Source organism: Argentina anserina, chromosome 4 (genome assembly GCF_933775445.1).
Source record: "Argentina anserina chromosome 4, drPotAnse1.1, whole genome shotgun sequence".
NCBI classification, from domain to species: Eukaryota; Viridiplantae; Streptophyta; class Magnoliopsida; order Rosales; family Rosaceae; genus Argentina; species Argentina anserina.
Genome location: NC_065875.1, coordinates 21562193 through 21580029, shown reverse-complemented (window position 1 = coordinate 21580029; position 17837 = coordinate 21562193). Strand labels below are relative to the sequence as shown.

The 17837-nt window shown below is 40.7% G+C and overlaps 1 protein-coding gene across 1 annotated transcript; it reads right to left on the bottom strand.

Moving 5' to 3' along the window:
* Nucleotides 1-1092: 1092 nt before the first annotated feature.
* LOC126792916 (protein DETOXIFICATION 29-like) lies at nucleotides 1093-4840 on the bottom strand. The gene is made up of 7 exons (XM_050519427.1): nucleotides 4402-4840; nucleotides 3748-4289; nucleotides 2386-2472; nucleotides 2220-2276; nucleotides 1768-2125; nucleotides 1592-1678; nucleotides 1093-1480 (listed from the first exon to the last, which is right to left on the bottom strand). Exons 1-7 carry the CDS (start codon nucleotides 4765-4767, stop codon nucleotides 1394-1396), a joined length of 1584 nt encoding a protein of 527 aa, XP_050375384.1. The 5' UTR covers nucleotides 4768-4840; the 3' UTR covers nucleotides 1093-1393.
* Nucleotides 4841-17837: the final 12997 nt, after the last annotated feature.

Genomic DNA, 17837 nt, shown 5'->3' with positions numbered 1-17837 from the left:
CAATTGCAACGGAAAAAACAAAGAGACAAAGTCCTTTCAAATCTTTGCTCTGATACCAAGTCAAATATGACACGATTTGGATAATGAATTTTCTGATATTTATTCATCTCACACTGGAGGCTATATATAGAGAATACATTGTACTGCAACTCTATGTACTATGTACTACCATATACATAATATGTAAGTACTAACTACACGATATACATCTTTAAATTACATTATATGACTTACGCTGACAGAAGCTACTAAATAATATTTCTCGGAGTGGCATTACTATATCATGGATGAACCGTACCCTAAATCTTATTCATCTTTCGGAGAATGTGACTAGCATATGTGTAAATGGAAAAACGTACTCACTTTCTTGATTTAAATAGAAAATCTAAAGGATGGACCCAGAAAAATTAAATGCTTTTATAGAATGAACCAGGATCTCTCATGTCGGCTTGGGATCAATCCAGGCCTTTGTTTGTTTGGTACGTTCTTCGCTCAAGGCAAAATAAATTTATCTAAGCTAAGGCAGCTTGTTTGGTCACGTCACGTTCTTCATCATCTTCTCAATTATTTTCATCTGATATTTTAGCAACGTAGATGGACAATATATATCTGGACCGTATATATATTTCATCGGTTATCATAACCATATATATTGACCAATATAAGTTTGAGGAGACATACTTATTGTCGGATGATGAAGATCGATCGATGCAACTAATAAATAGTTTGCCAGAGCAGAAAGGGCCTGATAAAGGGTTATGTTATTCAATCTTCTTGTTCTTTCTTTAGGTAGAACAGACACTACAAAAAAATATCAAGTGAGGGTACAATCATAATGATCATATGTGACTTATTTGTGACTTTCAGTCATGTGGTCTTTCCCTAAAACCCACATTACTCCCACAAATGTGGCTTTTTAATTCACATTTGTATTTGTGGAGAGTAATGTGGGTTTTAAGGAAAAACCAGAAACCACAAATGAGTCACATATGATGTGTGCCCTTTGTTGATATTTTTTTTGTAGTCAGACAACTTATAAATCATAAAACGGTGGAAGTCAAGAAATTGCCTGTCCGAGTCACAAAAATGGTACACATTTTGTGAATATTAAATTCGATAATGAGCATAAACTAAAAAGATGATTGATTAACCTGGCGGTAACAATGGTTTCTATGTCTAGTAGAATTGATAACTGATACAGTGATTTCAAATCATCGGTCAAGGCCAATGGTCTCTGACTCTGTATCTTCATATCGTTGTAAAAGATTGGCCGCCTAATATTGGAAAACAAAAATTGCAATTCGCGCCAGATATATATATTTTGGATCTGACAACTATCTTCCTCATAAGTTCGTAAGTAGTCTACTCCAATTCCCCAAAGACGAAGTTGTTTCTATGTCGTTGCAACATTGCTCTCCTTGTCATTGGGATTGTCTGATTGGCCTCCCCACCTCTTTATCCTTTCTTCTGCTATATCAGCCTGAATGAATAACACATAAATGTTGTCTCAGTTTGTATGGATTATATATCCTTGGCTTGGTGGAAGATATAAGCATTTAAATTGGAAGTGATGCCATATCGATCCCTTTACCTCTTTGTTCCAGTTGGTCCTATAAACCATGGTGATTAGAACAATAGTTTGAATGCATGTTCCTATCAGCATTCCACTCCAAATACCCTGCAAAAATGTTCAACTCAGTGAAACTTCTTTTTCTTGGTTTTCCACTCAATATATTCGGCAAGCTAATTAGATAGAGATCGACTTACCTCAACACCCCAGTCGAAATAGTACCCAAAGAGTAATCCCAAGGGTACCCCAACTACATAGTAACAAGCTATGTTCACATAGGCCACTACAGCTTGCCATCCTGCTCCAATTGCAACACCAGATAGTACAGGTTGAATGTTGTTGATGACAATGCAGGTTGCAAGCAAAGGTGTGAGCTGCACTACGAGAGCCTGGACTTCCGAATCGCTTGAAAACAAGGCGGGATATTGGTTCCGGAAGATGATGAGGATGAGGGAGAGGAAGACACCGACAAAGAAGGATGATATCACAGCAACTACTAGTGAGAACTTCGCTGTTCTTGGGTGTCCTCCTCCTAGTTCATTTGACACTCTCACGCTGCAACGTACGTAATAGCGATTCAGTTTTGTATGTTGGAATTAGGAATTAGAAGTGAATTTGGCATTATAAGGTTTGGATGAGATTGACTGACCTTATTGCTGCATTCATGCCAAGAGACACCATGACTGTCCATCCCAATATGTTCATGCTGCAAATCAGACCATGTACCCAAATGTTAATTTTTGCCATGGGTACGATGAGTAACGACAGTTCCTCACAAATGTGGTACCAGTGGTACAGAGAAACAGAGCACTCACCATATGGAAAGCCCATCCACAGAAACTTCTGCGTCCTTTAGGTACCCAGCAAAGAGAATCAATGCCATGAAATACCACACTTCCAAACTGCACAAGAATTGAGAAACGAAAATTCAAGCTAGGGCTTTGTTTGCAATTTGTCACTTTGCCATATAAGTAATTTTTTTCTTGTCCTGGATGCATGCCGGATTTAGGATGAAAATGACAATTTTATATTCATTCCATACCAAATTGGTCTACATGAAGGAAACTACATACACATACGTACATACATGTGTCGATATGTTAGTTGATTTTGTCTTACACACATACATATATCATTTTCTATTTATTTCATAGTTTTAGCAAATTATCAATGTGCGGCGTGTAAATACACGACTCAATATGAATGGTTAAAGTAATAATTTTAATAAAGATGCAACATGAGTAAAACATATAAATAACTAATTAAGATTGTATTTTGTAGCTGCATATACCTGCATATAAGAATTAGTCTGTCTAGTTAGCCATATCATGGCACTTAATTCTTATTCATTGCTGATTCGTACAGTTTTTAATTAGTATCTACAAAGAAATTAGTAAAGGATTTATAGTTCCTTCTTGATAAAAATATTCATTCATTAGGTAGCAAAAGTCCTCAAAGAAAAAGAAGCTACAGAGTGCCTGGAATATTAAATAAGAAAACTGACAATTGCCAGAACTGATGGACCCATATGGAAGGTCCAAAACAGAGAAATGATCTACATGCAACTTTTCAGAAGGCATATCTTTCTAAGCATACGTCTCATATCTTTCTAAGCATACGTCTCTGCACAACTGAGCACAAGGCCATATATATATATATATGCTAGCTTTGACCGTTGGTTGTGCACTTACAGGAACATATGCTAAGGTTGTAATCAGGAGGCCCAGCTGCCCTGATTTCTAACAAACGCATAAATTATTATATATAATCACTCTATATTTTATGTAGTGTATTTTTTTTAATGTTATTAATTTATTTTTTATTATAATTGTTTTTGATTAATTCTTTTATATTTATTAATTATATCATGACGTAATATAATTAATTAAATATCCACATGAGTGCATGACAATGACAGGTAACGAATACATAATAAAAAATAGATATCTCTCGATCAGAAATTGTACCATAGCTGATCTTAAATTGCGCACATCCCCTCGATATGTAAAACATTAATCAAACTAGTCACATGTAGAGGTTCTGGGTAATAATATTAGTATGAACGATGAAGTATGAAACTAATTAATGATCGATCAGTATGATCGAGAGACATCCTTATCGAACTAATTAATAAAATGGAAATGCAGGGAGGTCAATTTTACTTGGAGACTACTTACCAGAGCATGACTGCTGAAGCAAGAGACAACTTAACAAACTCCCATAGATTATGGAAAGCCTTCCACGAGAAGCCAGTCCACGCCCGGCCACAAGTCCCGGCCACAATATATCCCATCTGAGCCAGAACTATGATCCACCACGACAAATTCAGCACCACCGCCGCTCCTACCAGCCCCCACCCGAGCTTCAACATCAGCAGCCAGCTCAACGCCGTGTGTATGATCAGCACCACCACTGCGATAACCGCCATCACCATGATCTTGCTCTGCGACTGCAGGAATTTGGTTATCGGAAAGTTCATCCCGTAAGCAAACAACTGCGGGATCATATAGAGAGCGAACACTCCCGCCGCCTTTGATATCTCCGCCGTCTGCCCTATTCCGTACAGAATCTGCTGAGCAAATATGTAGAGAAAGCACAGCACTAAGCTGGTGGCGTTGAGTATCACCCACGAACGCTGCATGTAGATTCCTAACATGTCTAGCTGTCCGGCCCCAAACGCTTGCCCACATAACGTCTCAAGTGCACTCCCCATTCCAAGCTTCAATCACTCCCGTTATAGTTCAAATTAGTACTCATACAAGCGCAGACGATATAACATGTTATGTTTGTTAATAGTACAACTAAAATATATTGATAGAAAGGATGAGTACCAAAATGCCGAAGGAGAATCCGGCGATGACGGAGTTTTCGATGGAGACAGCGGCGAGGTCGAGAGTGCCAACATGTCCAGCAAAGATTTGGGTGACGGCGCCGAGAGAGTACTGACATAGGGAAGTGAAAACGGCGGGGCCGGCAAGGAACCAGAGCTTCTTGGATTCTCGGTTGAACTCTCGGAAAAAGTCGAGGACGCTATTGATGGGAGGGATGTCATCGGTGTCAGGATTGAAGGTGCTGCTGGAAATGAAAGAAGGGTTTGCGGGTGGAGGGAGGGACTCTAGGTGGTTATGCACCTGGTGATGAGGAGCTGGTACCGCCTCCTCTCTCGACGACAGAAGTGGCTGCCTATTGTCCGTCATTGGATGGACCCGGTTGAGTTTTTTAGGGCTAGTGTTAGAATTGGACTCGCATTTTCATTCGTAGTCAGTTTGGTACATATAGCTAATTAAGTGCCCGATTTTGGAATTATACGCAGTCGTTCAATAAATCTATCTCCAGAGTCATATGCAGATAGGTTTATTTGGGTGTTGAGTGAAATATACACCAAATGGTCAATAACACGAACAAATTTTCTGCAACAAGTCTCTATTAAGCATGTTTGACTTGGAGATTACAATGTACAAGCAACCCAAAGTTGACTGATCATACACTGGAAGCTAGTATATAAGATTTGTAGGAATGATAAGAGAAATTTTTTGAAGTACAGCTATGTATCAAGATAGAGATCGAAGATCTTACTTGGATTCGAGTAATATAGTTTTTTGGAATCGATCGTACAACAACGATTTAAGGAATGGGGTTGGATTTTGACGGTGTATACTACATTCAAGCTAGTTAATTTGTTGAGAGATGTTATGAACCTGCCGGATTTAGGAAAAGTTATTTATGCAAGTTATGTCACCAACCACACAAATTAAATCTAGTACCACATTAATTAGTAACTAAAGTCTGAAGTTGAAATGCAAATGTTGCTTATTGAATCGTTTTATTTCCCATAAATATAGACTATAAGAGTCTGTGTCATGTTTATTTCCCATATGGAGACACCGAAAAAGAAAAGAGAAAAAGGGTTTTGTCCTATTTCAAATAATCCGCCATATGATAGTCAGTTTGCTCTTTGTGTAATATATACATAGCTAGAACCAGAGAAAAACTATAGTAATCGTCTGTGTCATTATCAAATTAAACGGTAAAATATTCACGAAATAAGTATCGCATGGACCAGTCTATTTGTGATTGATTGCATACCGAACAGCCTTGAGTCTACACACATGCCATTATATCTTTGGGGTTGTGATCGAGCTGTGTTTGGTATACCCTCCATTCTTGTTTCAAGTGAGAGGAAAAATAAAAGACGTCGACGCCTTTTTACTATTTATTACAAAAATTACAAATGGGGTACATTATATTCGTGCATGTAGAATGTATATATTTTAGAATTAGCTGACCTCCTCGATGTCAGATCACAAAAATTGAATTGTTCATGCCAGGAGATCTAGATGGCGTGAACAGAAATCCCAAAACTGGCCGGCGTTAGACCATAGTGATGATCTCAGATGACAGAAGTTCAGTTTGAGGATTACTATTCTGAAACGGTACGTCTCCGAAGCGCAGAAGAAGATAAGTATGTATTATATTTATCATCATGACATGCACAAGATTACATGCATGTTGTGTTGGATTATTAGGCCGGACAGAGATGATGGGTAATCTGTTGAACTCGCGCAGATCTACTACTGATAACACATCCAAAAATAAGAAGACGTAGGTGATGAGTTCATGATCGACCTGAACAAGAGTATTACAGCGCAGCTAGTTAGTGTATTATATGTGCTGCAATGTATCATATATAGGTATGGCCGTATGGGGCATTGATGGCCAAGGGGTATAACTATCGCTTCCAGATTTTCCGCCAGCTCCAGAAGATACGTAATTTGTAATCGAGTAACACGTACATCCGACAATTCTTTATCGAATTGGAGACATATATACCAAAATACAATCGACATCCACGATATCACGTACTAATAATCTTAACAAAGTGAAATTATTTGGATAAAATCAAGCGTGTTTCGGGAGAATTACTATTTTATCTTTATGTGTGTCTTAACCTTAATAAGTTAGAGATAAATTAGCATCTCTGTAATAGATTAGAACTCCGAATCATACAGGATTGTAGTTTTATAATGCCTATATATAGGCCCCCATATCATTCAATAAAGACACAGTTATTTCATCATGCACCACGTTATCACGCACTCTGCACACACTCTGCTCTAAAACTATGAACTTTTAAAGCCCTTGAAATCCTATTTTTTCTCCCGCCGGCCGCCCTTGTCTCAGGCCTCTGGCAACCTTCCTGTCGGCACTCCTTATCGGCGACAGTCCCTGCCACTCCCCGCAGCCCCTGCAACCCCGCAGCTCCACATGGTCTCATCCGCATTCGCCCCGCAAAATCATTTTTTTACCCCACAAGACCCTACATCAAAGCATTCAAGATTTCTCCTCCAGCATATTCACGCAAGCAACGCGAACTCAACAAGCAAAATCTTCACTCCAAAGAAGCTACTCTCGTCTTCTCCACACCTTCAAAGGTAATTTTTCATTAACGTTCCCGCTTTTGAACGTATAGATATATTATATCGGGAGCTATTAGCCTTCTTCATGTCTCATTTCCGGCCTTTCTTATAACGCCAATAAGACCAAAGAGAGATATGATTCCCCTCTTGGTCGATATTTTTCGTGTGACGGTCTTAGGGGAGTCACGATTGTTTTGAAAGAGAAGTTAATCGATTTCGTGTGGTTGCCTGAGTGCACCTCTATTTTGGGTGCGATCATGAGTATCACCGTTTGCATCGATTTTTCTTGTGATACGTCACCCCTTATAATTCCTATCATACTTGAATTTAATTGATTCTGTATTCGTTTTTGTAGATGTCATCGCCATCTCGACTGGAATTTGGCCTTCTTACCTAGAAGGCAAAGAATAACACCACTGGGTTTTTGACATGGAGCAAGCTTTCGAGAGCTGAGGGATCCAAGGCATGTTTGCCGACCCTCCTGCTAATTTCCCACCTGTGACCAAGACTCAAGCTCTCATCTTCATGAGACGTCACATCCATGCAACTCTCAAGAGGCAATACGTGAATGTAAAAGATCCTAAATAATTATGGGACAAACTACGCTTACGGTACAACAATAGACCGGTTGGCACTAAAAAGATTTCTACGCCACAGTCTAACTATGGGAAAGCTCCTAAGTAAAAGAATCAATTAAGGAACGATCCATACCAGCCACAACGTAACAACTCTCGTGGTGGGAGGCAACATGGTCGTTCTCGACCCAAGTCCAATACTTCGACCCGAGATGGTGGCGGCGCCGCACCCCCCGGGGGAGGCCGTCCCCGTCCCAAAACTTAAGGAGGCCGTGTGCCTCCTCAGGCCTCCACTTCCGGTAATGGAAAGTCTCCATGCTTCAAAATGTGGTTTCTTCAAGTACTTTAATCGCGATTGCCGCGCTAGCAAATAAATGATCAAGGCATACTCCGCCTACAAGAAGTTTCTACAACCTGAATCGAATCATGTGGATGAGGACCCTGAGATCGAGACTCACCACATCTCCATAAAGCCCGAGCCCATTGCTTCCAAGACTAAGCCTCCAGCGCCTACAATGGATACTCCCGACTTTGATTAGCCGTTTTTAGCTTATTCTAGTTTTATGATTTCAAGTATTGTTATGGTCGACCGCCATTGTTATTTTCATTGACTTTGTAAAAGTCTTTTGATTTTGGAATTAGAAGTCCGTGTGTGATGTATTAAAGATTGACATTCAATAAAATTCTCGATTTCTTGTTTACAAGTCGATCTTTTTGAGAATTTTATTTACCTTACACTTAGCATGATGGTCAACGTGTGCAACTCACGTGGTTTTTAAATTGGACGTTTTTGGGTTACATGGACCTCAATAGTACTACATTGTGAATTTGGAACTTTAAATTTAAAAAAACGGTCCTCGGAACGTCAAAAATTGACGTTGTTTTGGCCTTTGGCAGTACCCGGTTACTGTTCCGGCGTTTCTGGAAAGTTTTCCTGCATTTTGCTCACCTTCTGGCCACCTGCCGGCGTTTCCGGCGCTACCATCCGATTTCTGCCGGCATCCCTTGTCAAACCTGTAGCTGCGGTCTCCTTACCAGCCACCTCCGGCTGCCGCCGGCCGGTTTTCCGGCAATCATCGCCGCTGGTTTTCCAACAAGTTTTTCGAAGATTTTTTCATCGTTTCTCATTATTTTTCCGGGATATTTCCATAAGTTCTTGCTGCCACGTTTTCCTAGTATAAATTTCACCCGGTTTTGAGTTCTTTTGACATAGTTTTCTAGTTAATTTTCCGGTTTTCTCCAAGTTCGTTATCTACGCTCACTAGCACTCTTATGTGTGTTTTTACACCAATTTTAGATGGTTTCTACCACCTTAGTTTACTATTTGGTATTCCACTGCTTCAATACCATGTTTTTCCTAAATCTTTAGTTGAACAATATAGTACTATTGCCATGAGATACATTCGATGAGATCGCACATTGTTTCGATTCCCTTTCTTACAATATCCTACGGAGTATTGTATAGAATTGTTCATGTGTCACTGACTCTCTTAATTTTCATTTTGTAGATGTCCCGCAGTGAAATCGAATGTCTAGTTGATTGCGGCACCACCCACACTGTCCTACGGCACATGCAGTTATTCACGGATATAGTGTTTTCGACTTGTTCAATGACTACAATGATTGGCTCTAAATCCATCATTCAAGGAAGAGACATCGCTTCTTTTACGTTGCCTAATGGTATGACTCTCAACGTCGTTGACGCTCTTTATGCGCCGAAGTCTCCCCGCACCTTGCTAAGTTTTAAGGACATACGTTCCAATGATTTTCACTTCGATACTTATGTTGAGAATGGAGAACAATATCTTTGTGTTACCTCTGAGAAAGCAGGACAACGCCGCATCTTAGAGAAGATGAAGAGTCTCGGGAATGGTTTGTATCTTACTTCTATTCGAATCTTTAAATCATATACGGTTGAACGCAACTTTTGTGATTCAGACTCTTATATGCTTTGGCATGCCCGTCTCGGGCACCCTGGACGTAATATGATGATTACCATTCTTAAGAATTCACATGATCATCCATTTTTCAAGTCCCGAAAGCGATTGGAAGATCAGCTCACCCATGCTCCACATGGTGAGGCCGTGACTACCCGTGCACTACACGGTGTAGCCGAGCTTGCCCCTCTCGGCAGCTCCACGACATTCATGCCGTCGGTGGCGGCATCCCCTCCTTCACAGAAGCTTGTGATGTCTCTCGTGTTTTCTCATGTCTCCATGGCAATTTCTGATGCCCATTTCTCGTTTTGCAAAGCTTGTTCACAAGCTAAATTTCAAGGAAGTCATTCTTTCACTAAGGCTTCAACAGAGAACATTTTATTCTTACAACGTATCCAAGGTGATATTTGTGGACCTATTCAATCAGAATGCAGACCTTTTAGATATTTTATGGTATTGGTTGATGCATCAACGCGTTGGTCACAAGTCGCTTTGTTACCTACAAGGAATGTTGCATTTGCTAAGTTATTAGTTGAGATAATCAAACTTTGGGCTCACCACCCTGACTATCCTATCAAATCTATTCATTTGGATAATGCTGAAGAATTAACCTCCAAAACTTTTGATGATTACTGCATGTCTATTGGGATCGAAGTTGAACATCTTATTCCTCATGTTCATTCACAGAACGGTCTAGCAGAGGCTACCATCAAGCGTATTCAGCTTGTTGCTCGGGCAATGGTTATAGGTACTAACATGCCGGTCTCTGCGTGGGGATATGTAGTGTTACATGCATCAACACTTATTAGTTTCAGACCCGCGACTAACTAAGTGTGAACCCAATACTTCACACTTACGCATATTTGGTTGCGCTGTCTATGTGCCTATTACGCCTCCACTGCATACTAAAATGGGTCATCAGAGACGATTAGGTATCTATGTTGGCTATAATTCCCCAACGATTGTCCGCTACTTAGAACCAACCACCGAAGATCTCTTTACTGCAAAATTTGCAGATTGTCACTTTGATGAGACATGCTTCCCGTCAGTAACGGGAGATGGGAATGTTATCATTCCAAATAAACTTCAGGAATTGACATGGTGTGTCCCCACTATGTCTCATTATGACCCCCACACTGCTCAAAGTGAGTTAGAAGTGAAGGCATTATCGACCTCCAGAAAGTCACAGATTCGTTGCCCGAAAGGTTTGTAGATATTACTAAAATGACGAGATCAAACATACCCACTGCAAATGTACCGACATGGTTGGATGTTCTGAAATACGGGCGTGGAAGACAAGCTCCTGTACCTAGAAACGTTGGCACCGCCCCTGACAGTGGGACGTACGGAGGCCGGCGGTGGCACCACCGTACGCCGTGGTGTTGCTGACGTCGCCAAGATGGACCTGCATGGAGCAGCTTCGGCCTCGGCTCCTCAAAGGAAACGGGGGAGATCAGTAAACTCTAAAAATTCAAAGCCTAGAAAGAAGCGAATGACCAAGGCATAACGCGTCATCAACGATGAATTTCCATCGTATAAAGTTGTATCTGATTACAGCTATGTCCATGAATCAACTCAGGTGTTACCGTGGAACGCTATGGAACCTTGTTTGATGCCATAGAACAACGAAATCTCAGTGAACTACACAAGTGAGCAATCGGTCCGAAACCGAGCCACTACATGCATTGATGACATTTTCGCTTATTTCGTCGCACATGAGATCATATTTAAAGACGACATTGAACCTCGCTTTGTAGCTGAATGTGAACGCAGAGCATATTGGCCGAAGTGGAAGGAAGCAATACAGGTAGAACTTGACTCATTAACGAAGAGAGAAGTATTCAGAAAGGTTGAATTGACTCCAAGAAATGTCAAACTTGTTGGACATAAATGGGTCTTCATTCGTAAGCGTAATGAGATGAACGAGATCGTGCATTGTAACACAAGACTCGTGGCGCAAGGATTCTCACAACGACATGACATTGACTATGAAGAGACTTATTCTCTTGTTATGGACATCATTACATTCCGCTACCTCATTAGTTTTGTAGTGTTCGAAAGACTAAACATGCAGCTTATGGATGTGGTCACATCTTATCTCTATGGGGATCTTGACGCAGAGATATACATGAAAGCTCCAGAGGGACTACATTTACCTCCTTCAAGTGCCTCCAGACTACAGAGTGTTCATGAAGTCAGATTACGTTGTTCATTGTATGGGTTGAAGCAATCCAGAAGAATGTGGTACAATCGGTTGCATCGATACTTGGTGAGAGGGGGTTATAAGAGTGATGAACTATGTCCATGTGTGTTCATACGAAAGACAAATTCTGGATTCATCATCGTTGTGGTTTACGTTGATGACATGAATATAATTGGTACTCTTGATGAGATTGAAGAGACCGTGTCTCATTTAAAGTCAGAATTTGAGATGAAGGACCTAGGGAGGACGGAATTATGTTTCGGCCTTGAGCTTGTGCATATGGCCGACGGTATCTTAGTCCACCAGTCGAACTACACGCAGAAAATGCTTCGACGTTTCAATATGGATCCATGCAGTTCATTGTCTACTCTCATGGTCGTCCAAAGTGTAGATATCAAGAATGATCAATTCCGTCCTAAAGAGGATGATGAAGAAGTTCTTGGTCCTGAAGTTGCATACCTTAGAGCAATTGGGGCACTATTGTATCTTGCTCAATGCACTAGACCGGACATATCTTTCACAGTGAATTTATTAGCTAGATTTAGCTCCTCACCTACACTATGTCATTGGAATGGTATCGAGCATTTGTTTCGGTACTTGAAAGGTTCCCTTGACATGAGATTGTTCTACCCCTATTGTAGAGAGAACACCGCCACAGTATCTCCCCGCACCACCGTCGTCGTCAACCCCGGCCTTGCCGCCGTACGCCGCAGCAACGTCGCCGGCCGCCATGGCGTGGAGACCGTGCACAGTGATGAGAGCAGCAACCGGTCCCGTTCTGCTCATTCTCCCGATGCAAATACTCCAAACAACTTGTTAGTTAATTATGCCGACGTAGGGTACCTCTATGACCCTCACAAGGCTCGTTCTCAAACCGGTTATGTGTTTACCATTGGGAATACGACGATATCTTGGAGATCCACGAAGAAATCTCTTGTTGCTACTTATTTGAATCACGCGGCGATCATTGCTCTTTATGAAGCAGTTAAAGAAAGTATTTGGCTCTCGTTCGTCATATTCGTGATTCTTGTGGATTAGTCTCTACAACTGATCAACCTACGTGCATTTATGTAGGGCTGGGCAAAAAGCCCGAAGAAGAAAAAAAACCCTGACCGGACCGCCGGGCCCGTCCGGGCAGGCCGGGTTTTTTGCCGGGCTCATATGTTGTCATGTGATAAACGGGCCGGGCTTTGTTATGTCCGGGCTGGTCCCGGGCCTTCAAATCTTTAAAAAAAAAACCCGGAAACCCGGGACATTAGGTATTATTATATAATTGGCTTTTGTAAGTGATCATAAACTTATAGAATAGATACAATGACACTGGAACATAACCAAATAACCTTAAACTTAACTAATTCCAATCCCATGATTTCCATTGTCGTCGCCTCTCACTGCCGATTCACCGCCAACTAGCCAAAAACAGAGTTAGGCCCGGAAAACCGGGCGGGCTCGGCCCGGATGTTACCGGTCCGGGTTTTACCCGGGCCTTACAATTAATTGACCCGGACCGGGTTTTACCCGGTTCCTGATTTTTTTAGAAAAAAACCCGGCCCGTCAAACTACAACCGGGCCGGGCCCGGGCCCTGAAAAAAAAAGTCCGGGCCGGGCCCGTGCCCAGCCCTACATTTATGAAGATAATGCTGCTTGCATAGATCATACAAAGTTAGGTTTCATCAAGGGAGACAACACCAAGCATATTTCGCCCAAATTCTTCTATAATGTTCAACAACAGAAGTTCTTGAATGTTCAGATCAATCAAGTGAGTTCAGAATCCAATGTTGCGGATTTGTCCAGATCAGACTTCTAACATATGGACCCAAAAAGATCAAATATTGCATATGATGGAATAGGATCGCTCTCACGTGAGGTTGTGATCAATCCAGGCCTTAATTTGTTTGGTACACCTCACATTCTTCGCTCAGATCAACTGGAATATATTCATCTAAGACATATTAATATTCCACTGTCTTATCAATATTAATTATTTTGATTAAATTATATATATTCTTTTAACTTTTTACTTCTCAGAAGTTTTGATCATGATATATATATAATTTTACAAAAGTTGATGGATCGAGAAGTTTATGAGAATAAAAGCGTTTCAAATTAAATTAATTCATGATTTTATGAGAAAAATGTAGAGTTTGGAAGTTAAAATAGTCAGATTTATTTTTCCATATATATCTTCTCTAAATTTTTTATGACCAACTACAACTTTCAATTCAATTTTCATTAGTCAATTTATATTGAGAAATAGAATGCTGAATATTAGATAATGAGGAGGCGATTAGAGATATCAAATATCTAACGACTAATTTGTGCAAAAAAATTTAGCATGTGTGAGATTTATATTAATTTTGTGTATATTTTTTTTAATTAATAAAATTATCTAGCACTAAGGAAATTCTCCACAACTTTTTTTTCTTTGGTAGAGAAGTTTGAGCATCTCCAATATTGTGATCTAGGATCCGCCATTGGAAGGAGATATAATTGTCGAAGATCGACCGTACTAATATATAGTTTGCGAGCTGAACGGAAAAAATGATATCATATATTCTGCTGATGAGAGGATATATCCCGGCTTGCGAAATTCTACGTCAAAAAAAATCTCCAAAAAGAAATAATCCCTGGCACGAACAAGTTAGAGATTTCTGGCATGGAGTATTTCCTTTTATTTTTCTTTTTTCTTTTTGCATTGTATTGTTCGTACTGCATGCTTAAGGTTCCGCCAAGTGATGGCCCTCTTGTCAGAGGCCAGATCAAAACAAGCTAAAACTGTCAAACTAATTGATTGAGGCATTGAGCTGCATGCATGCAAAATATAAAATTCAGGGGATGATATACGTGAGTTGACCGGTAGCTGCGATAATTGTAAAATGAGATTGTCAACTCAATTACAAGTAGTTAAAGCTAACTGGGGTGATAATAAAACTAACTAATTTGCTGATAAACCACATGAAAGGTATGCTGGATTAATTAACTTGAGGCTGATGATATTCTCCTCGCCCTAGAGAATCATATTTCATTACTCTCGACTCTGGTGTAGTCTGGAGGGATACCGTAATTAATTTATGTGAGTGATAGGTTAATCTATGGTTATTTGTTGCCTGAGCAGCAGGTTAATTAATATTTATAGTGTAAATTATGCAATTTACTTCATGTGATCAAAGCAGCTCGATATTCAAAAGAACCAATCTGGTCGATCTCTGGCTGATACAGTACAGAAGAGATGCTTCAGAGACTGCAAAAATAGTTTCATTTTTTTACACTTCTGTGCCAAGTACGTACAATGCATGCATTAACTATATATGTCTGACCTAGGATGGATATATAAATTCCATCGATCGAGGTGAGTCGGTATCGGCTCTCCGGCCTATATGCGAAGAAATTCGGATGAACATCAGTAACGGGGAGGACTGGAGGAGGAATTCACCGGCCAATCTGGTATCGAAATTCGATCAGTACGGGGTAGGGATAGCTGGATATATATGTTATTATGTTTTCTACTGTTAATGTATCCATGAATATATCAGTATACTTGCTACATGTATGTTTGGATAAGATTGAAGAGAAACTTTTATACTAATATTATCGATCTGGAGACAAGTGCACAACAGTGAGCAGTAAAAAAACAAAAATTCAAAAGCTTTTTGGTTAACCTATGATGCAAGTAATTACAAACGGATTTAACTAAGGTATTCAATGTCGAATTCACTTAATTAAATACTTCTTACTTTATAGTTTATAATCATAATACAACCACCATTCAACTTCTGAACCACCTCGATCCTATACTTCTCTGAAGAACGGTAGTTAACATGCAGTCCATAACTGGTCTCAGAATATTTCAGTCAGTTTCAGCGAGAGAGAGATTGAGAGAAAATGAGATATAGAAGCCAAAATGGATGCGTACTCTTATAATTGCAGGCCAATTAAGCTAGTTCCAAGCAATCCAGCCCTAACATTGTGACGGACAATGAATAAAGGCCGGGGTTTCTGTTTTAATAAGAACCACGAACGTCTTTGTCTGTTTGATTGTTTCCCTTTCTAAAGTGAACTGGTGGACCATCGCTTTTCACCCACAGCTAGGGCATGGATCATTCTTCTTGTCCATTGTTTCTCAGAATCGATATGGTTCCCACAGCACATCAGCCATCACCTCCTTGCTAATGATCGATTAACTTATTTAATATATATATCTATATATTTAATTACTAAGAACATTTGTCCCCTTCTTTGTCGAGGACTAAAATCCGAACTTATCTTACCTCTTCATAGTATTCATATATAATAAAAGATTTGCTCGATCTGGTGTTTGCCACCAAGCTAAGTAAGAGCATCTAGAAGCAATGCCACACTACTAACTAATAGCTAACATCCTTTCCGTGCAGCTGAAGGAAATAGTACGTGAAACTCTATCTACCCCACTCTCTTGTTTATGTAGAGGCTACTAGTGAGGATTGTTTCTAATTGAAGTGATTAGAAGTTGATAAATTTGACCAAGACTATCGTACCATGACAATTGTGCTTTCAAGTCGGTAGGATTTTACTGCTGTAATATCTAAGTAATGAGCCACGAGTTAAATGCAAAATGAATTAATAGACAGGCGTTGCAGTATTGAGTACTGACCTTGTTCCCTCTCAATCATTCCAGTTCGGATTGAATTTAGATAATTATCAACTCATTTGAATTCGCATTTTAAACTGAGAGAAGCTAAGTTTAACTTTCAGCAAACGAACTCAGCGTTAATCATCAGAGAGTTTGGTTTTTTTTTTTGGAGTAAAGAAAGTTTGAAATAAGCTCGAGTTCATGGTCTTCGTTTGATGACTTCAAAAGGCATTGGAGTTCATACATACAAGACACTGGGACTGGGTCAAAGATTGGGTCAGTAGGTTCTGGGGTTCGGCCTATAATTAATCAGGTTTAGGTCCGAATTGGGCCAATGGGACAATAGGCTGATGGACTTCCTATCAGCAGTTCTCAGCCTCCCACTACTTTGAGACTGGTGGTGTTGTGTACCTGCTCTTCAGCTGAATCACCTAGTGATTTTGCAAAGGCAATAACAGAATGACATTAACTGTAATACCCTGAATTTTCAGGTTCAAATTGTATGAATTCTAAGAAATTGAATAAATCGCTTATTTTTCGCTTTAGTCGACGACGTCAAACGAAACGAAATCGTATTCGGAAATTTAAAAGTTAAAAACGTAACGTTTCCGCAACACGGAAGTCGACTTTTACTTCATCACTCGTTTCCGAAAACTTCCTTCACGAAAGTTGTAGAGCTCGTCGATACGAGTTCATAGACATGTCACGCACTTTAATCGGACATCGTATGAGAAAGTTATTGACAATGGAAGTTGGTTTCCGATTTTGGAAATGGTATAAAAAGATATTTTTCAAAACACTAGTTTTCAAAAACATAAATTTCTCTTTCTCTCTCTCTCTCTCTCCCCGCAGCCTCTCCTCTCTCTCTCCCCGACCCTCTCTCCCTTCCCCTCATCTATCGCCGGGGATCTCCCTCCACCGGCCGCCGTTCACGACACCGCCGGTGTCATTGGGACCGCACGGCCACAACGCGTCGACCGATGGTGACGGCGACGCACCCTAGGCAGAGATCCAGCAGTGCTGACAACTTTCGATCTCGACGTCGCCGGTGTCACAGGAGCTCGGGGTCACGACGGCGAGCCCTCTCTCTTCCTCCTCGACGCGATTCCACCTGCGGTGAGGCTCAAATCAAGTTGCAACGCGTTGATCTTCTCCCCTCGATCTGAGACATTGCGGCGGCGAATGTGGCGGTCTCCGGCCAGTTCTGGACAACCTGAAGGTATGGTTGTGATCTCCTCCTCCTACTCTTTGATTTTCATGTTGATTGGATGGGTTTGGCCGGAGGTGGTGGAGGGGCACATGTCGCCGTTTGTGGCGGCACGTGAGGGCGTGTGAAGGGTGCAAGAGACGGCCTTAGGCCGTGGAAGGGTGAAGGAGTTGAAAAGGGAGGGTTTTGGGCGGCGGTGGGCAAGCCACGCGCGGCTGCCGAAGATGGCGCGTGAACCCCACACACCGCCACGTGCAGCGACGCATGAACAATGATTTCGAACAGTAAATTTTGTAGAAAGTAATTTTTATATAGTAAA